General features: G+C 41.2%; 1 protein-coding gene across 9 annotated transcripts in view; it reads right to left on the bottom strand.

Moving 5' to 3' along the window:
- The window catches only part of exoc7 (exocyst complex component 7), a 37168-nt gene that overhangs the window by 1962 nt on the left and 17586 nt on the right, over positions 1-17620 (bottom strand). For 3 of the 9 annotated variants that reach the window (XM_043715142.2, XM_043715137.2, XM_043715143.2), the window contains 11 exons: positions 17196-17264; positions 13974-14119; positions 12801-12953; positions 9443-9541; positions 8811-8873; positions 8251-8317; positions 7520-7558; positions 6095-6160; positions 1391-1511; positions 832-927; positions 155-218 (listed from right to left, as the gene is read on the bottom strand). In XM_043715142.2, the coding sequence (XP_043571077.1) occupies positions 155-218; positions 832-927; positions 1391-1511; positions 6095-6160; positions 7520-7558; positions 8251-8317; positions 8811-8873; positions 9443-9541; positions 12801-12953; positions 13974-14119; positions 17196-17264 (983 nt within the window). The remainder of the gene's footprint in view (positions 1-154; positions 219-831; positions 928-1390; positions 1512-6094; positions 6161-7519; positions 7559-8250; positions 8318-8810; positions 8874-9442; positions 9542-12800; positions 12954-13973; positions 14120-17195; positions 17265-17620) is intronic. The other 6 variants (XM_043715139.2, XM_043715146.2, XM_043715141.2 and 3 more) reach the window with 3 other exon arrangements.

The following is a 17620-nucleotide window of genomic DNA, read 5'->3' as shown; positions in this document are numbered from 1 at the left end:
ATCAGGAGGAAAGGGTATGTTTATGTTTTGGGGTGGAGTGAGTTGAGTTCCTGGAAGGACACTGCTGCGTATGGTTAACATAGAAACTGAGCCCAGCAAAGCTGCACAAGGCCACAGGAAGGACACAAATTTAACAAATATTAGGAACACTTACTTTTGTTGTTGACTGCAAGACAGGCATGTTAATCTCATTTACGGGTGATGTGACCTTTAACCAACTGTAAAAATAGGATTACATGTTAAGCAGATAGTTCCCTGCTATATAATTAGCACCATTCTCCCTCTATTTCATAAGGAAAAACAGGAAGTGAATGTTCCTAGCCATTCCCACACCACATTTCCACATTTCCACCATTGTTCCTGCAGATGCCAACACTTCAGGAACATGATTCTTACAGCACAAGCTCCTCCACATCAAGATCCATCTTTCAGAATCAACCACATTCATTCAAAAATCACAAAGGGCAGATTTCTTTTGAAAGGAGAAGAGTCAAACAAAAAGGTCCTTCTCTCAATTAACAGTTACATACTGACTATTATCAATATAGTTTTTAATTCCAGATTAACAATTTAAATTTTTCACAGGCCTGATTGATTTAGAATTCATATCTCTAGATTTTTAGTTCAAATCTCTGATATATTAAGTAATTTAATCACAACATTAAGTGGGGACAGAATCAAGCTTCATTGTGGTGTCTTCAGTCAAGTTACCCGTAGATGTGGAGAAAAAGGACAAGGTACAGAAGATTTGTTGGTGTCTACAGAACGGTGATTGTCTTCAGAGGGTTGGGAGGACAGAAGAGCACAAAGCACAAACTAAACCAAGATTACCTGCGCTGGTAAATTTGGAGCTGCTCATCAATGTGCGCCTTGTAAGTCTTGTCTGCATTCTTCTGTGTCACTGCTACAAGTTGGATTAATTCAGACCTGAACAAACATACCGAAAGTGAGGAATCTGGTTGACCTCAGCTTTTAACCAGTAACCAATTGCACCAATCTACAATTTTTGCTAGTTTCTTCAACTATATCCTTCTGGGGACTTAAAAAAGACACTTTCACAACATAGAAAAGTTATAAAATACAACAATATTGCCTCCAGGCATTTGAACACATCCAGTCTAATGCATTACAACCAAGACAATGGCCTATAGTCCAGAATGGAGGGCACAGACAGCTGTCAGTGCAGAACAGGATCATGGTTTAGCAGCAGCTCACAAACTGATTTTGGCTACGGCTTTGTAGGATGGTAAAAAGGGAAATATTTCAAAAGAAAAACATTCTACCAGTAGAGAAAGAGCAAAAATAGAACAAAGTTCTTGTTTTCTGTTTCACTTCTGCAGCTTTAAATTTGCCAGTCCGAGAACACCAGACATAATTATCACAAACTTACTTCTCCAAGGATTTCAGGATGTAATTAAAGTTATTGAGAAGGAAGACTGCACCCAAAGCAGTGTCCTCATAAACCTTAGCCTTGCTGTGCAGGTTCAGCTGCAGGTTGCCAAGTATTTTGCCTAGTGAGAGAGGGAAGTGTATTAAAATTGGAGTAAGAAGGTGCAGAAATAAATTTCTATTGAAAACAAATTATCTGCATATCCTCAGGAGATTGGTCTTTATTCTCTACTGCTTCCCACTGGTACTCTTTTTCATTTTCAGTTGGTGACTCACCGAGGCTCAGGGGGATGTCCTGGCAGGATTATCTAACAGTAGCGGCCAGTTCTCTCATCCCAGCTGGCCGTCAGCACACCAGTAGCCCACAAATTATTTATTTTTAATCCTGAGAACCAGAGATGGCTGTACAAGAAAGATCTCTGGGAGATGGAGCAATGGGGAGCAAGTTGTGTAGAGGCACAGATCAGATCTGGTAAGAATGCAAGAAACACAACTCAAGGGGCTGAATTACCTTCTGTTTCCACAATACCTTTTCCAATATGATTTAACAGAGATCAACAAACTTTGTCAATTAAATTCCAAAGTCAGGTTAATACAGAAGAGCGGTTTATTCACTGCAGCTCAAGTGGATCAAACACTTGCCTGAATCAGACAGGAGCTCAAATCTCCTACAGAAACCTGAACACAATCTTGATTGACACTTCCAGTGGAGTGCTGCACTGTAGGAAGGGGTTCTCCCTCAGATGAGAGAAAAGCTACATCTGCCCTTTCAAACAGAGATGAAACTTCATAGCACTATTCGAATCATCCATCAACCAATATGATAAAAAAAAAAGATTTTCTGGTCATTTTCAGATTTAGATTGAGAATTTATTGTGATACGTAGGTGAGTACAGGAATACAAGAGCACAGTGAAAAAATGTACAAAGTCACCATCTGCCAGTGCCATTTCAGTATACAAAAGACCGGATTACAAACAGAAGTAAAAGAAACAGCCAAAAGAAAGAGGAAACATCGAGATCACTCCCCTGCCTCCTTGCTGCCAGAAAACCAAAGCCACTAATCTTATCCCTCAGACTGCGAACACTGAGAAGCTCTGAGACCCTGCATGCTGCACAACTGTACACCCACCACCTCCCTCATCATTGTTATTTGTGGAAGTTTTCCGAATCTCCTCCATCACAATATTGGCTACACATTTTAAAAAAAACTTAACTGACTGCAGCAAGCTTTAGAACACCTTGGTGTTGTGCAATTTACTATTATTCCTTAGGAAAGACAATCTGTGGTCCTTACCCAGCCTGGGAGATAGTGGGGGCTGCAGATACTGGAGAATTCAGAATCAACAATGACTAAGATTGAACAACAGGTCAAGCAGAAGACGACAAAAAAAAACCAAGACAGTCCCAACCCACACTGCAGCAGAGGCAAGGTATGACATGAAGCTGCTGAGAATTCAGCACTAATTGAAAGTTAAAAGGCACTAGCATCCCACACACTCATGCTAAAATACCCCTTGAATCTTTTACTGGAGACTTGCAACCTAAATTTTAAATTATAAACGTGATTCATACACTGAGTCATGCAAATAATGTGGGAAGTGGAAATATCATGGTTCCATACTAAAGCACCTCCCCAAAAAAAAAACTTAACTGGAGGTTTCAAAATTTGGGCAGAATACAACAAATCAACAAGACCAGGAAATAAACTTCATACAGGATATGTAAATAGCTTCTTAATACCTCAACATTAACTCAAAAACTTAATCAGCAATTAAAAGTATACAAATAGGTTGCCTATGATTAGGTGGGGGAAAACAAGTTTCCATTATTTGTATAATCAAAACCCTAGGTGCACACAATGAGAAACATACAGCATATCTGATACCAAACTTGAAGCAGCTTTTTTAACAATTCATTCATGGGATATGAGCACCTTTCTCATCAACCACATTGATATGGATCTGAAATCGCATGTAGGCCAGACTGGGTAAGGGATAATAACTTGTGGCGCTGGGTAAAGCCACAGATCAGGCAGCACCTGAGAAGCAGAGGAGTTGGTGTGTCACGAGTCCTGATGAAGGGTTAAGCCCGAAATGTTGACTCTCTTACTCCTCAGATGCTGCCCGATTTGCTGCACTTTTTCCAGTGCCACACATAATCAACTCCGACTTCTCCAGCATCTGCAGTCCCCCCCACTATCTTCCAGGCTGGGTAAGAACCACAGATTGGATTTCCTAAGGAACATTAGTGAGCGAGATTGGTTTCTACAGCAATCAACAATAGACTTGTGGACCCATTACGGAGACTGATTTTAAATTCAGGGTTATTTTATCTTAATTACTTAAAAATTTAAATTCTATTAGATGTCATGAAATAAAAATTATTCCATTTCCAAAACATGCAAAACTGCGCATGAAAAGTGATCATAATACAGACAATGATTTTACACGAAACGGTTTCTTCGCACAAAAGATAAACTCTCAGTCTCATGCCTAGATATTTTCCAGTGATAACAGCTAACAGACAAAATGCGTTCATGTGAAATTCCTTTACGGCATTAAATTGCTTTGTTCAATGCTGTGGTTCTGTTCGCCGAGCTGGAAATTTTTGTTGCAAACGTTTCGTCCCCTGTCTAGGTGACATCCTCAGTGCTTGGGAGCCTCCTGTGAAGCGCTTCTGTGGTGTTTCCTCCGGCATTTATAGTGGCCTGTCCCTGCCGCTTCCAGTTGTCAGTTTCAGCTGTCCGCTGTAGTGGCCGGTATATTGGGTCCAGGTCGATGTGTTTGTTGATGGAGTTTGTTGATGAGTGCCATGCTTCTAGGAATTCCCTGGCTGTTCTTTGTTTGGCTTGCCCTACAATGGTAGTGTTGTTCCAGTCGAATTCATGTTGCTTGTCGTCTGTGTGTGTGGCTACTAAGGATAGCTGGTCGTGGCGTTTCGTGGCTAGTTGATGTTCATGGATGCGGATCGTTAGCTGTCTTCCTGTTTGTCCTATATAGTGTTTTGTGCAGTCCTTGCATGGGATTTTGTACACTACATTAGTTTTGCTCATGTTGGGTATTGGGTCCTTCGTTCTGGTGAGTTGTTGTCTGAGGGTGGCTGTTAGTTTGTGTGCTGATATGAGTCCTAGTGGTCGCAGTAGTCTGGCTGTCAGTTCTGAAATGCTCCTGATGTATGGTAGTGCGGCTAGTCCTTTGGGCTGCGGCATGTCCTCATTCCGTTGTCTTTCTCTTAGGCATCTGTTGATGAAATTGCACAGGTATCCGTTTTTGGCGAATACCTTGTACAGGTGTTCCTCTTCCTCTTTTTGCAGTTCGGTGTTCTCTGTACCATCACGTCTAGGAATGGGAGTTGGTTATCCACACAGTTGGTCATCCTCCTTTGTGGAGAATTCACCACAAAGGTATACAGGAAAGCCACACACACAGACCAAGTCCTGAACTATGAAAGTAACCACCCCAACACACACAAACGAAGTTGCATCAAGACACTATTCAAAAGGGCCACAACACACTGCAGCACACCAGAACTGCAAAAAGAGGAAGAGGAACACCTGTACAAGGTATTTGCCAAAAACGGATACCCGTGCAATTTCATCAACAGATGCCTAAGAGAAAGACAACGGAATGAGGACATGCCGCAACCCAAAGGACTAGCCACACTACCATACATCAGGAGCATTTCAGAACTGACAGCCAGACTACTGCGACCACTAGAAATTATAACAGCACACAAACCAACAGCCACTCTCGGACAACAACTTACTAGAACGAAGGACCCGATACCCAGCATGAGCAAAACTAATGTAGTGTACAAAATCCCATGCAAGGACTGCACAAAACACTATTTAGGACAAACAGGAAGACAGCTAACGATCCGCATCCATGAACATCAACTAGCCACGAAACGCCACGACCAGCTATCCTTAGTAGCCACACACGCAGACGACAAGCAACATGAATTCGACTGGGACAACACTACCATTGTAGGGCAAGCCCAACAGAAAACAGCCAGGGAATTCCTAGAAGCATGGCACTAATCCACAAACTCCATCAACAAACACATCGACCTGGACCCAATATACCGGCCACTACAGCGGACAGCTGAAACTGACAACCGGAAGCGGCAGGGACAGGCCACTATAAATGCCGGAGGAAACACCACAGAAGCGCTTCACAGGAGGCTACCAAGCACTGAGGATGTCATCTAGACAGGGGACGAAACGTTTGCAACAAAAATTTCCAGCTCGGCGAACAGAACCACAACAACGAGCACCCGAGCTATAAATCTTCACCCAAACTTTGCTTTGTTCAAGGTAAATTTATGGAACAATGTTTTCCAAAAGTAGGTGTATCAACGATATTATGAGCAACACATGATTCTGCCTTTGTTTCTACAAGTTAGGTTGACAGGCATAAGTTAACAGGAACTTTCAGGCCACAAGTCAAAAGTACCAGATAATAAATTGTTGGAGCTACTGCATTTTTATAAAAGATTTATTCATTTCCATTATCAGATGGCACACACATTATATGTACACACCCTCATCCACAAAAACAAACTCTTCCACACCTCTCTCTAATCAGATCATCAATTTATGGGTCCCAAATTTCTGGTAAAATGTAAAAATTGATCAGGCAATTTAAATCTTTCAAACACTTAAGCAAAAGGCAGAGAAACCTCACTGTAAAACCGATACTTACAGATGTAGTTGCTGAGAAGCCGCCTACTGAACTCAAAGTTGTAGGTGCTGGTAGAGGAACCAGTTTCTGCAAGTCAACCATTTCCAGTTTTAGTGATAAAATCAAAATACATTCTGATAGCATATTTTGTTTAGATGATGATTTAAAACATAATTAATGAAATCTTCTCTTAAAGTAATTCCTCCATTCTCATCCTGCCGCCACCCAAAAATAAAACCCAACACACACATGCAATTTTCTAGACAAGATCACACAGGGACATACTGCACCCAACTTACAAGATCCTAGAATCCCTACAGTGCGGAAACAGGCCCTTTGGCCCAACAAGTCCACACCAACCCTCCAAAGAGCATCCCACCCTTTCCCAACCCTATTACTCTACATTTTACACCTGACTAATGCACCTAATTAACACACCCCGAACACCATGGACAATTTAGGATGGCCAATTCACCTAACCTGCACATCTTTGGAACATGGGAGGAAACTGGAGCAGACACGGAGAGAATATGCAAACTCCAAACAGTCGCCCAAGGCGGGAATCAAACCCAGGTCCCTGGCACTGTGAGGCAGCAGTGCTAACCACTGAGCCACCATGCCGCCCCACTGTAACACTTCTGCAACATTTTTTGATAAAGACTACTTGCTGACGTGGAACAATAGCCCAGCTAAAGGAAGAGTCCCCTCCATCCTGTTTAACTCCCTGATGACACAATAAGTCCCCACCCAAAGCTGTGTTCAGGGTTCCAAATTTTAAAAACCCACTCTGCAAATCTGTGACCAGTTAGGAGCAGCATAACAATTTCAAGAGGAAGAGATAGGAGAATTCAGGAAAAGTATTAAAAACAGCAATCCACAATACAAGGAAATGTGTGTTCACTTCACATTCCCCATGCGGAACTGGACCCCTTTGGGACAGAGTTCTATGGGTGGTATTGATTCGCTGACATCGTTCACAAGTGGTTGAGGGGCAGATATATCCAACCCTGGTTGCGGCCGCGCAGCCAATGACCCTTCTAGGAAACATTTAACTATCAATCTTGCTTTACCTTCCCTTATACTAGTGCCTGTCACAGCACAGTGTGGAATCAAACCTGGGATCCTCCTGACTGTAAGGGCCATGTTACACTTTATAGATGCCAATAGCCTTCTGGAAACACTGTCCCCAGTAACAGCATAAAAAGAGGCAAGCAGTTACCCAATGTGGGAACAAGTGCCCTAATTTTCAGAAATGTATGCATTAAATCTTCCTCAAACCTTGAGCCATTTGCCACCACAACCATCTTTACATGGGTGGTAAATTAGAGAGAACAAGCTGCTTAACAAATGAGGCAATGGACATAGTTTAAAACAACATTGATTCCAATAAAATTTAAACTGATGGGAAATGTCAGACATGGACAGATTGGAATTCCATCAACTCACCTCTGGGATCTAAAGGAATATTGTAAGTGTCCCCCAGAACTACAGGTGACAGCACAGCGAAGAGAAGTGTAAAAGTGAAAGGATTAAAACTTCATTAGTTCAGAGAGAGTAAAGTTAAGCAAGACAGGGAGATCAAGCAGAGAGTACCAGCAGGGTGGTAAACAGGTAGAATAGCGTGGTTGGGGAACAGATACAAGCAGGAGGGGAGGTGTCAGGAACAAACCAATACTTGAATTTAAAAAGCAACAAAAGCTGAAAGGCAACAAAAATGTTTAATTTTAAACTGGGTTCTAAAATAAATACATGACAAATAATTCAATACGCTAGTAAGATTAGCAACAAAAAACAGAATTTTACAAACCCAACTTTTAAGCCATTTGGAGAGGGTAGGATTTTAATCTTTACAATGATTTTAATTTCACTCGAAATACAGCTCTTAAAAATCTGAAATTCATCAGCATCAGCTACTTTTTTAGACAAGAACTGTCCAGTTACTGACTGGAAAGCAGAGACAATGAGAGAATCACTCTGCCTTTTCCCAGGTCAGTAGTGCAGCTTGGGAAGCAACAGTCACCAAATGGGTGACTGGATGATGCTCCTTTAGACCAAAGTCATTCATTTGAATGTACACGGTGGAATATGACGCAGGGAAAAAATAGCAACACCCCCTAGCATTTCCTCCAACCTCCTCACCACACCCCCACCCCACAAAAAACTTTAAACACACTCACCCTGTGATGCTAACATGGCACTTGCTGTTTCCTGAAAATCCAGCAGCTGTTGAAGGAATAATATCGCCTGCAGGAGAAATCAGTGGCTGTTAGTGCCTCACAACAGTGCTCAGCAAACACAGAATGACTTCACTTTCCTTCCATCTACTCCCCTGAAGATGGCTTCCCAATGGGCTTTGGTTCCATGGGCTCAAGCTTCCTTTTAGCGTCTGGCTGCCATGATTATTCAGGTAAGGGCAAGGTATCTCAACTTGATCCACCTACTTATGCCAGGAGGCATATAGATGTTGATCACAGCAGAAATCCAAGGGGGTTTTGTATCACTATCACTGGATAATTCTTTTTTCCAAGTGCAGCACCTCCTAAGAAGGAATGAACCCAGCACAGAACAACAACTTGGCTGAACAGTATGCTGAATTCGTGTCATTAACAGCTGAACAATTGGCAAGTGTTCTATCATATCTACTTATCAAAATCACAAATTTTAGATGTTCACCAACACCAAGAATAGCATACATAATAAAGACAATATAAAAACTTTTAATGCCATACCAACGTACATTACTGGTCAGTTCATGGACAGTTCCATCTTTGGGCATATTATACTCTTTATCTGGATCATTCTGAAGAATGAGGAGAAATGAAAATACATCACTGCTTACAACCACTAGATTTTCACAGAATGATGCAGTTTAAGGTTTGATCTTTAAACAAAAAGACAATTTTTTTTGACCTGAGGCAGAAATGTTTTTAAGCCAGAAACAAAAGATGATAAAATACAGCAAGAGATTAAGATACAAACTGCTTTTAAAAAGGTGATTGATTTCAAATGGCTGTGTGGTAATTGTACAAATAATTGTACAAGCCCAGTCTCCACAAGAATGTCATTAGCTCCTAAATGTCTTGCTTTTAGACCCGTATGTCAATTCCATTGTCAGGAAACCCACCTGGGGTCTCTTACACAACCTAGAAACAGTTAGCATTTATGATGCCACCATCCCACTGGTTAGAGATATGAAGAAATAGGCAGTCAAGAAAAGCTGATAGCATGACACAATGAGAATACATTAATAAAGAATTTCAGCAATTGTTAGCTGCGGATTGACAGTCTAGAAGTTACTAACAATTAACAGATTGTAAAACATTGCTGAACTTATAGAAGAGAATGAAACTTCACTGATTCATCACCTACCTTAATACTATCTGCAAACTCTTCCAAAGCTTTTGCTCCTGTGGTTTCCATGGAGGTAATGAGAACTGGTAGCTTATTCTTGGTGCTGGCCGCTGTACCCTGTGTGACACAATTATTGCTAAAAATATCTGCAGAAGCACATTTGTATGTAAAAGGTTTCAGCCTCAATTCTGACCCTTCCAAAAATTGAAGAATAAATGTAATTCTGAGTGGCATTGTCTAAGCTGATCAACTTTACTGGTTGGAAGCTGGTTGTTGGGCATAAGGTGACATCCAGTTGGACAGTATTTACTGTCAAATGGCACTGGCTGTCCAATCTCTATCAGAAGTGTGGGATCATTACTTCTGCATGGAAAAGTAAGGAAAAAAAAGGAGAATTCAGGAGAGGTTACCAAAGCCTCCAGAACACAAAATAGGACAGAGTGTTTAAAAAGGATTAGAAATCAAACTTAAGCACACCAGATAGAGGGATAACAATGAGAAGAGGAACTGAAGCTATGTATCTGAATGCATACATTATACGAAATAAGGTAAATTAGCTTGTGGCGCAGATCAAAATTGGGAGGTATGACATGGTGGGTATCACAAAGACATAGTTGCAAGGGGATCAGGATTGGAAGCTAAGTATCCAAGGATATACATCCTATCGAAAAGATAGGCAGGTGAGCAGAAGGGGTGGGGTTGCCTGGTTAGTAAATGAAATTAAACCAATAGCAAAAAAAAAAACGATGTTTGGTCAAATGATATAGAATCGGTGTGGCTAGAGTTGAGGAGTCACAGAGGTGAATAAACCATAATGGGAGTTAGCTGCAGGCCTCTAAACAAGGGCACAAGGTACACCAGGAGAAAGAAAGATAAGATTACAGCCATCATGGGGAATTTGATATGCAGGTGGATTGGGAAAAATCAGGTTGTTAGTGGATCACAAGAAAAGGAATTTGTGGAACGTCTACAACATGGCTTTTTAGAACAACTTGTGGTGGAACCCACTTCTGGATTTAGTGTTGTGCAATGAGGGAGACTTGATCAGGGAGCTGAACGTGAAGGAACCCTTAGGAGTGACCATAACATTCATTTGCAATTTAAGGGGGAGAAGCTGGAATCAGATGTAACAGTATTACAGTTGAATAAAGGCAACTACAGAGGCATGAGGGAGGAACTGACCAGAATTGACTGGGAGAGTAGCCGAGCAGGAAAGACAGTGAAACAGAAATGGCAAGAGTTTCTGGAAGTAATTCAAGACACACAGCAAAAATTCATCTCCATGAAAGATGAGCATACTAAAGGGTGGATGAGACAACTAAGGCTGACAAGGGAAGTCAGGGAAAGCATAAAAACAAAAGAGAAAGCATATAATACGGCAAAGGGTAGTGGGAAGACTACAAAGATCAACAGAGGACAACTAAAAAAGAAATAAAGAGGGAGAAGATTAAATAGCCAGTAATATAAAAAAAGATTGCAAGAGTTACTTGAGATATATAAAAAGCAAAAGAGGGAAAAGTGGGCATTGGGCTGCTGGAAAATGATGCTGGAGAAATAGTAGTTGGGAACAAAGAAACTCAGGAGGAGCTGAACAATTACTTACTTGGAAAGACAAGTTACATTCCACAAATTCAAGACAGTTGGCGGGGGCAGAGCTGAGTGTATTGGCTATCACCAAGGAGAAGGTGCTAGAAAAACTGAATGGCCCGGAGGTGGATAAATCACTTGGACCAGATGGACTACACCCCAGAGTTCTAAGGGAAATAGCTGAAGAGATAGTGGAGGCATTAATGGTGATCTTTCAGGAATCACTGAAAGATTACTAAGTCAGGGAAGGTCCTATAGGACTGGAAAATCACCATCCTTATTTAAGAATGGAGTAAGGCAAAAGATGGGAAATTACAGGCCGATTAGCCTGACCTCAGTCACTGGTGAGATTTGAGTCTGTTGCAAAGGATGAGATTTCTGAATACTTGGAAGTGTATGGTAAAATAGGGCAACATCAGCATGGTTTCATCAAGGGGAGATCATGCCTGACAAATCTGCTAGAATTCTTTGAGGAAGTAACAAGCAGGTTAGACCAAGGAGAGCAAATGGATGTTAACTACCTGTACTTCAAGAAGGACTTTGACAAGGTGCTGCATATGAGGCTGCTGAGTAAGATAATGGCCCATGGTGTCAGAGGCAAGGTGCTAGCATGGATAGAAGCTTGGCTGTCTGGCAGAAAACAGAATGGGAATGAAAGGGTCCTTCTCAGGATGGCAGCCAGTGACAAGCAGTGTTCCGCAAGGCTCAGTGTTGGGACCACAACTTTTCACTTTATACAATCACGATCTGGATAAAGGAACGGAAGGCATTCTGGCCAGGTTTGCAGATGGTACAAAGATCGGTGAAACAACAGGTAGTATTGAGGAGATGAGCTGAGTGGGCAAAGAAGAGGTAGATGGAATTCAATGTGGGAAAGAGAGAGGTCATGCACTTTAGTAGGAAGAATAGAGGCATACACTATTTTCTAAATGGGGAAAAAATTCAGAAATCTGAACTGCAAAGAGACTTGGGAATCCTAATCCAGAATTCTCTTAAGGTAAACTTGCAAGTCGAGTCAGTAGTTAGGAAGGCAAATACAATGTTGGCATTTATTTTGAGATAACTTGAATATAGAAGCAGGAATGTACTTATGAAGCTTTAAAAGATCTGGTCAGGCCATAATTAGAACATTCTGAGCAATTTTGGGCCCCATACCTCAGGAAGGATGTACTGATCCTGGAACGTGTTCAGAAGAGGTTCATGAGAATGATCCCAGGAATGAAAAGCTTATCATACGAGGAATGTTTGAGGACTCTGGGTCTAGAGTTGGAGTTTAGAAGGATGAGGGGGGATCTAATTGAAACATACAGAATGTTGGATGACCTGGACACAGAGCACGCACTGGGAAGAGGTTTCCATTAACAGGAGAGATTAGGACCTGAGGGAATAGCCTTAGAGTAAAGGGAAGACCCTTTAGAACAGAGATGAGGAGAAACTTCTTCAGCCAGAGGTGTGGTGAATCCATGGAATTCATTGTCACAGAAGGCTGTGGAGGCCAGGTCTTTGAGAATATTTAAGACAGAGATAGATAGGTTCTTGATTGTTAGCTTACTGCTGGCTGCTCTTTTTCCAAGTCCCATTCCACCTGCAGCCAAGTGGCAAGGGTAAGGCCCAAACCATGGCTCCTCTGGTTTTTCCCCCTGTCCACCAGGAATCTAGATAACCTCGATGCTCCATTGGACAGTATGTGCAAATGTCCACCCTGTCTCACAGGCACCCAATTCCATACGATAGTTTAACGCCTCCATCCTCACACATCTGAGCCTTTTGACAAGATTGCTGTACTTACCTGCAAAACCTGATCAAACTCCTGCTTCATCTGTTTGAGGTGCTTAAGGATAGGGAATATGGTTAAGACAGCAGAATAATCATGTCGCATAATAGCACGGCGTGCTGTGGAGACAATATTCTCTCCCTCTACCATAAGGCCATCCAGGGCTTCCTGTAACAGGAAGAGATAGACACACAGATGATAGGCTCCTGTATTCAAAAAGAAAATGGTCATCCTTCATAATCACAGGCAGATGCTGTTACTTTGGAAAAAAATTGTTTACAGGACAGCCACATCCTTTTGTAATAGAAGAAAGTAACATCATCCAAGAGTTAAAACCGAAAGAACTGCAGATGCTGTGAATCAGAAACAAAAACAGAAGTGGCTGGAAGAGCTCAGCAGGTCTGGGCAGCATCTGTACATAGAAATCAGAGTTAACTTTTTGGGTCACGTGACCCTTCATCAGCAATTTCTGTATTGGTCTCAGACACACTCAGCCATGGATCAGTGCCAGAAAATTACTAGCTCAAGTCCCAGTCCAGAAACTGTAGTGCACTATGGAGGGAGTGCTGTGTCTCAGATGACATGTTAAATCACAGACTTCTGCCCTCTCAGGAGGAGATCAAGGATCTCATTTTGCTATTTCTCAGAAAAGCAGAAGATTTTGCCCTTGTGTCTTACAACAACAGCTGTCTATTAATAAGTATCCCTAAAACAGAAAGTGTTCATGATCATTTGCTGTGAGTGTCAACTTTCTGTTCATCATGTAAAAAGTTAAAGAGAGGTTTAAAAACAAAAATGTGTGGGGAGGTGGCCCCACTAATGGTTTGGGGATGATTAGTTCAGTTGTGTTCTGTGTAATCATGGATATGCAGCTGCAATGCACGAAATGTAAAGAAGTCAGTTAAACCACACCCAGATGTAACACACACAATCCCCTCACCCAACAGTTAGCTGCTGGCACCATGTGGGACACTAGATGCATTCACACAAACCCCATGTCACATCAAAACTCACCAACTCAGAGGCTTCAATCAATAAAATACTTCAGTTTTTACAAGTGAAGTTAAAGCAAATTGTCAAACTCCAAGGGAACAACAGATTCTGCCAGTTTACCAGAATTTAACAAAAACAAAACAATTGAACATAGAAAAAGTATTAATCAGCATTAACAACATAATAGAATCCCACCTGTATTAATGAGTCAAATGTTTTCTTCTGGTGATGCTCAGGAATGATGCCCGTCAATAACTGGTACTCTATTTGGGCCAGTTTTACAAAGGCACTGATGCAGTGAATGTAAGAGTCAATCTCACTGTCCAACATGTCCTCCTTCCCTGAGAAAATAGGGCAAAGTAAGATTCCAGGAAGACAGAATGCAGAGTTATTCCCATTGCAAATTTGACATTCAGCCCATTGAATTTACTCTTCCCATGTTGCTCACTATTCCTTTAGCCAGAGCTGGATGGTAGTGGCAGTACTGGAAGACAATCTGCTGGTGGACTGTTTTCCTGAGGAAGGGAACAGATTGAAAACTTCAAGATAAAATGTTCAGTGTGCTCTCCCACATTGGAATACCATAGATTTGAGAAAGGGAAACTGGAACCAGGAAGTAGGGAAAGCTAGAGTTGGGAATGCTGGCTGAAATGCTAATTGCTAATACCCAATGAGCATAGCAGTAAAACATTAGAGAGCTTGAATCTACAAAGAGATTTGTCACTTTTCAAATGGAACTTATATATGCATTTGCTGGTCACGTTCAGAAAAAATTACAATTCAAATGAATGCCAAACTTTAAAGACAAACATACTGTGATGTCAAAACCCGACAAGACAATAAAGGTTTCAGTGACAAGTCACACATTACGAAAGAACAAAATTTGAAATCTGAAAACAAAAATCAACTGCAGCATTGAAAAAAAAACGGAATTCATTTATGTTCCCCATTCCCAATCTCCTTTGGCACTTGCATTTCATCAATTTGGCAATGACACCTTAAGTAATTCAGACCACACACGCTTAGACAATTCAGTTCTGGTATTCACGAGCTGTTTGTATGCTTTTGTCAAAGCCAAAAGCATTTGCGATAGCGTTTAGGATGAGAGACTCCCCACATACATTAATGAGAATGCATCATTAGAAAATGGCATCCAATTTCCCCACTGAAATTCCAACTGGTTCAGAAGCAAAATTCCATTGAATTTAGTTCTCAGTGAAGGCCTTGATTTGTGTGTCATCCATTTTTAGAGAACAAATTCTATAGGGAGAGAGGTCCCAAGAACTCCAGGATACACACTCACATTATAGCGTGAACTGTGAGAGACTACCATTCCAGCCTGCCACCCAATTCTGATTATCCTGTTCAGTCAAGGGCAAAATATAGTTTAGACAGTGATTGATGTTGAAAGGGTGGGATATAGATTACTCTGAAATTATAAAAATCATAGTAAGCTTAATGATCTGTGTAGGTATGTAATAGGGTTAATACTAAGGCGTCTTTTCCGAGGATGGGAGATTTCAAGACCAAGAAACATATTTTTAAAGGTGAGAAGGAAGAGATTTAAAAAAAGATATGAGGGGCAAACTTTTTTTACACAGAGGATGGTTCACATGTGGAATCACCTTGCTGAGGAAGAAGTGGTGGATGTGGGCATGGTTACAATGTTTAAAAGACACTAGATAAGTACATGGATAGGAAAGGTTTGGAGGGATATGGGTCAGCAGGAGGCAAGTGGGACTAGTTCACTTTGGGACTATGTTCAGCATGGACTGGTTGGACCAAAGGGTCTGTTTCCATGCTGTATGACTCTATATTCCTACCGCTCTTTCTCATTAGACTCATATTTACAACACAGAAGGCCACAATTTGGCCTGGCATGTCTATGCAGATCAACAAAGATTTACCTACACTAATTCCATTTTCCAGTTCTCGGTCCATTACTCTAGAAGTCATGGCAATGTGAGTGACTGTCTAAACACTGCCTAAAATGTTAAGTTTATTATTCAATTGCCTTATCAGACTCTCTAGTGAAACAATTCCTCCTCTGAGCCCACTATCTCTTAACCTGAACTTGTGGAAAAAGTGTGCATCCTAACAATGCCCCTTAATTTTACACAGCTTATCTGGATCCCATTCTTAACCATCACTGCTCCACAACCCTGGCTTAATCAGACTTAATGCATAGCTCAGAGTCTGCAGCACAGCTCAGAGCCTTTCCTAATATCTTTTATGACCTCTCTGCACTTATATACTCCTCTAGGGACTCTGCCATATTCTCTCAAGCAGGACAATAACAGGAGAATTGAGAAATAATCTGAACAATTAAATACTAATACTGGTAGCTAAATAAAAGGCCAAAAACAGATCTTTAAACACCACCTGCAGCAGCTTTTCCCCAAGGTCCATTAACCTACAGCTAAAGTAGAAAGAACACAGCACTGAACACCACTCAACCATCCCTAACAGTAACATGTAAAATCTTAGGTACAGTGGAGGAAGATCAGGAAGGCAGGTGAGAAAGAAAAATGAGACAACAGTCGCCTTTGCAGTTTAAACCTCTGCGTAATTGATACCAGCACTACAATAGTACAAGTAATGACACTGCCTAGACCTATAGAACACCATCGGTTATACTAACAGTCATTCTTAGATACAGTCACTGTGCTTTGTTTTAGTTACTTTTTAGTTCCGAAACAGCATTATCCGAAAATACTGACGACATGATGAGTAACTGCTGAGAAATCAGTTCAATGTAACAGCCAGTGAATATCCCATCTCTGTCATAACCCGAAAGTTTGCAATTTAATGCAAGTGAGAACCTGTTGAAGAAATCCAATTACTGTTTCTCCAGCACAGGGAAACATCATCAAGCCTCAACCCATCCCCCATACACACATTACTGAAATCACATCTTGCAACACCAAGGCAATCAATGATGCAGTATTAGGAGAGTACTAGACTTAATACAGCTGCTAGAGAGTGACATCAAAATGCTTCGCACCATTGACGTGGAAGGAGACCTGAACCTCTCGCTGGCTCATTGTATGAAGTGTACCCATCCAAGACAGATTTGGTGGCGATGGGCTAAAAGGGCAGGACGTAATCACACTCCTTGCCCATTGTCAAATGCACTATTTAGTCTGCTGAATAAAGCATATTTGAAGAGAGTCTGAAACCTCTTCACTCACCACTCAGAGCAGGAAGAGAGGGTAGAGTTGAGCAGCCATGAAGAGAAGTAGAGATGATGAGGGAGAAGACAAGACTTGAAAAAGGTATGTATGACTGGTAAATTACTCAGCAATTAAAACTGAGTGATTTTCATGCCAGAAATTGTAACGTTGTTAAAAGTTCAACAAAAAAAAAGTCAAAGGAGGTTTGCTTTTTTTCTCGTTCTTAAAGAAATATGCAACTTACCCACAGCAGGCCCATGCTTCTCATTCAGCGTATCTGAGAGATGTTTACCTCGCAACTCGTGATCATGACCTGGTCAGATGTCAATTAGCAGAAACAGAAGCAGTTGATCTAAAGCTGCTGAAAGGACGGACTATGGGCATATATGGAAACTCGGAGAAAGGAAAACCCTCTATTGCACTGACAGACTTTAGAAAGGAGTATAATCTAAACAAACCAATTCTTTAATCTTAAATAGTCAGAATGAAGCAGTTTTAATTTTCAAATCATATATAAAAATTCATACAGGACTTGGTCAGAAGGATCTCAAATCAGGAACGATGTTTGCAACATTTCAGATCTTTCTCTAACCTACTTATATTTTGTGAATTGTGACTCATTACACCAAAAAGCACAACTTGCACTTTCTACATGAGGTGATCTGTATT

The sequence above is a fragment of the Chiloscyllium plagiosum genome, unplaced genomic scaffold (genome assembly GCF_037043375.1).
Source record: "Chiloscyllium plagiosum isolate Xiang-an unplaced genomic scaffold, Cpla_swu_hap1 HiC_scaffold_25, whole genome shotgun sequence".
Lineage (NCBI taxonomy): Eukaryota > Metazoa > Chordata > Chondrichthyes > Orectolobiformes > Hemiscylliidae > Chiloscyllium > Chiloscyllium plagiosum.
The sequence above is the reverse complement of the archived record's forward strand: the minus strand, read 5'-3'. Positions and strand labels throughout refer to the sequence as shown.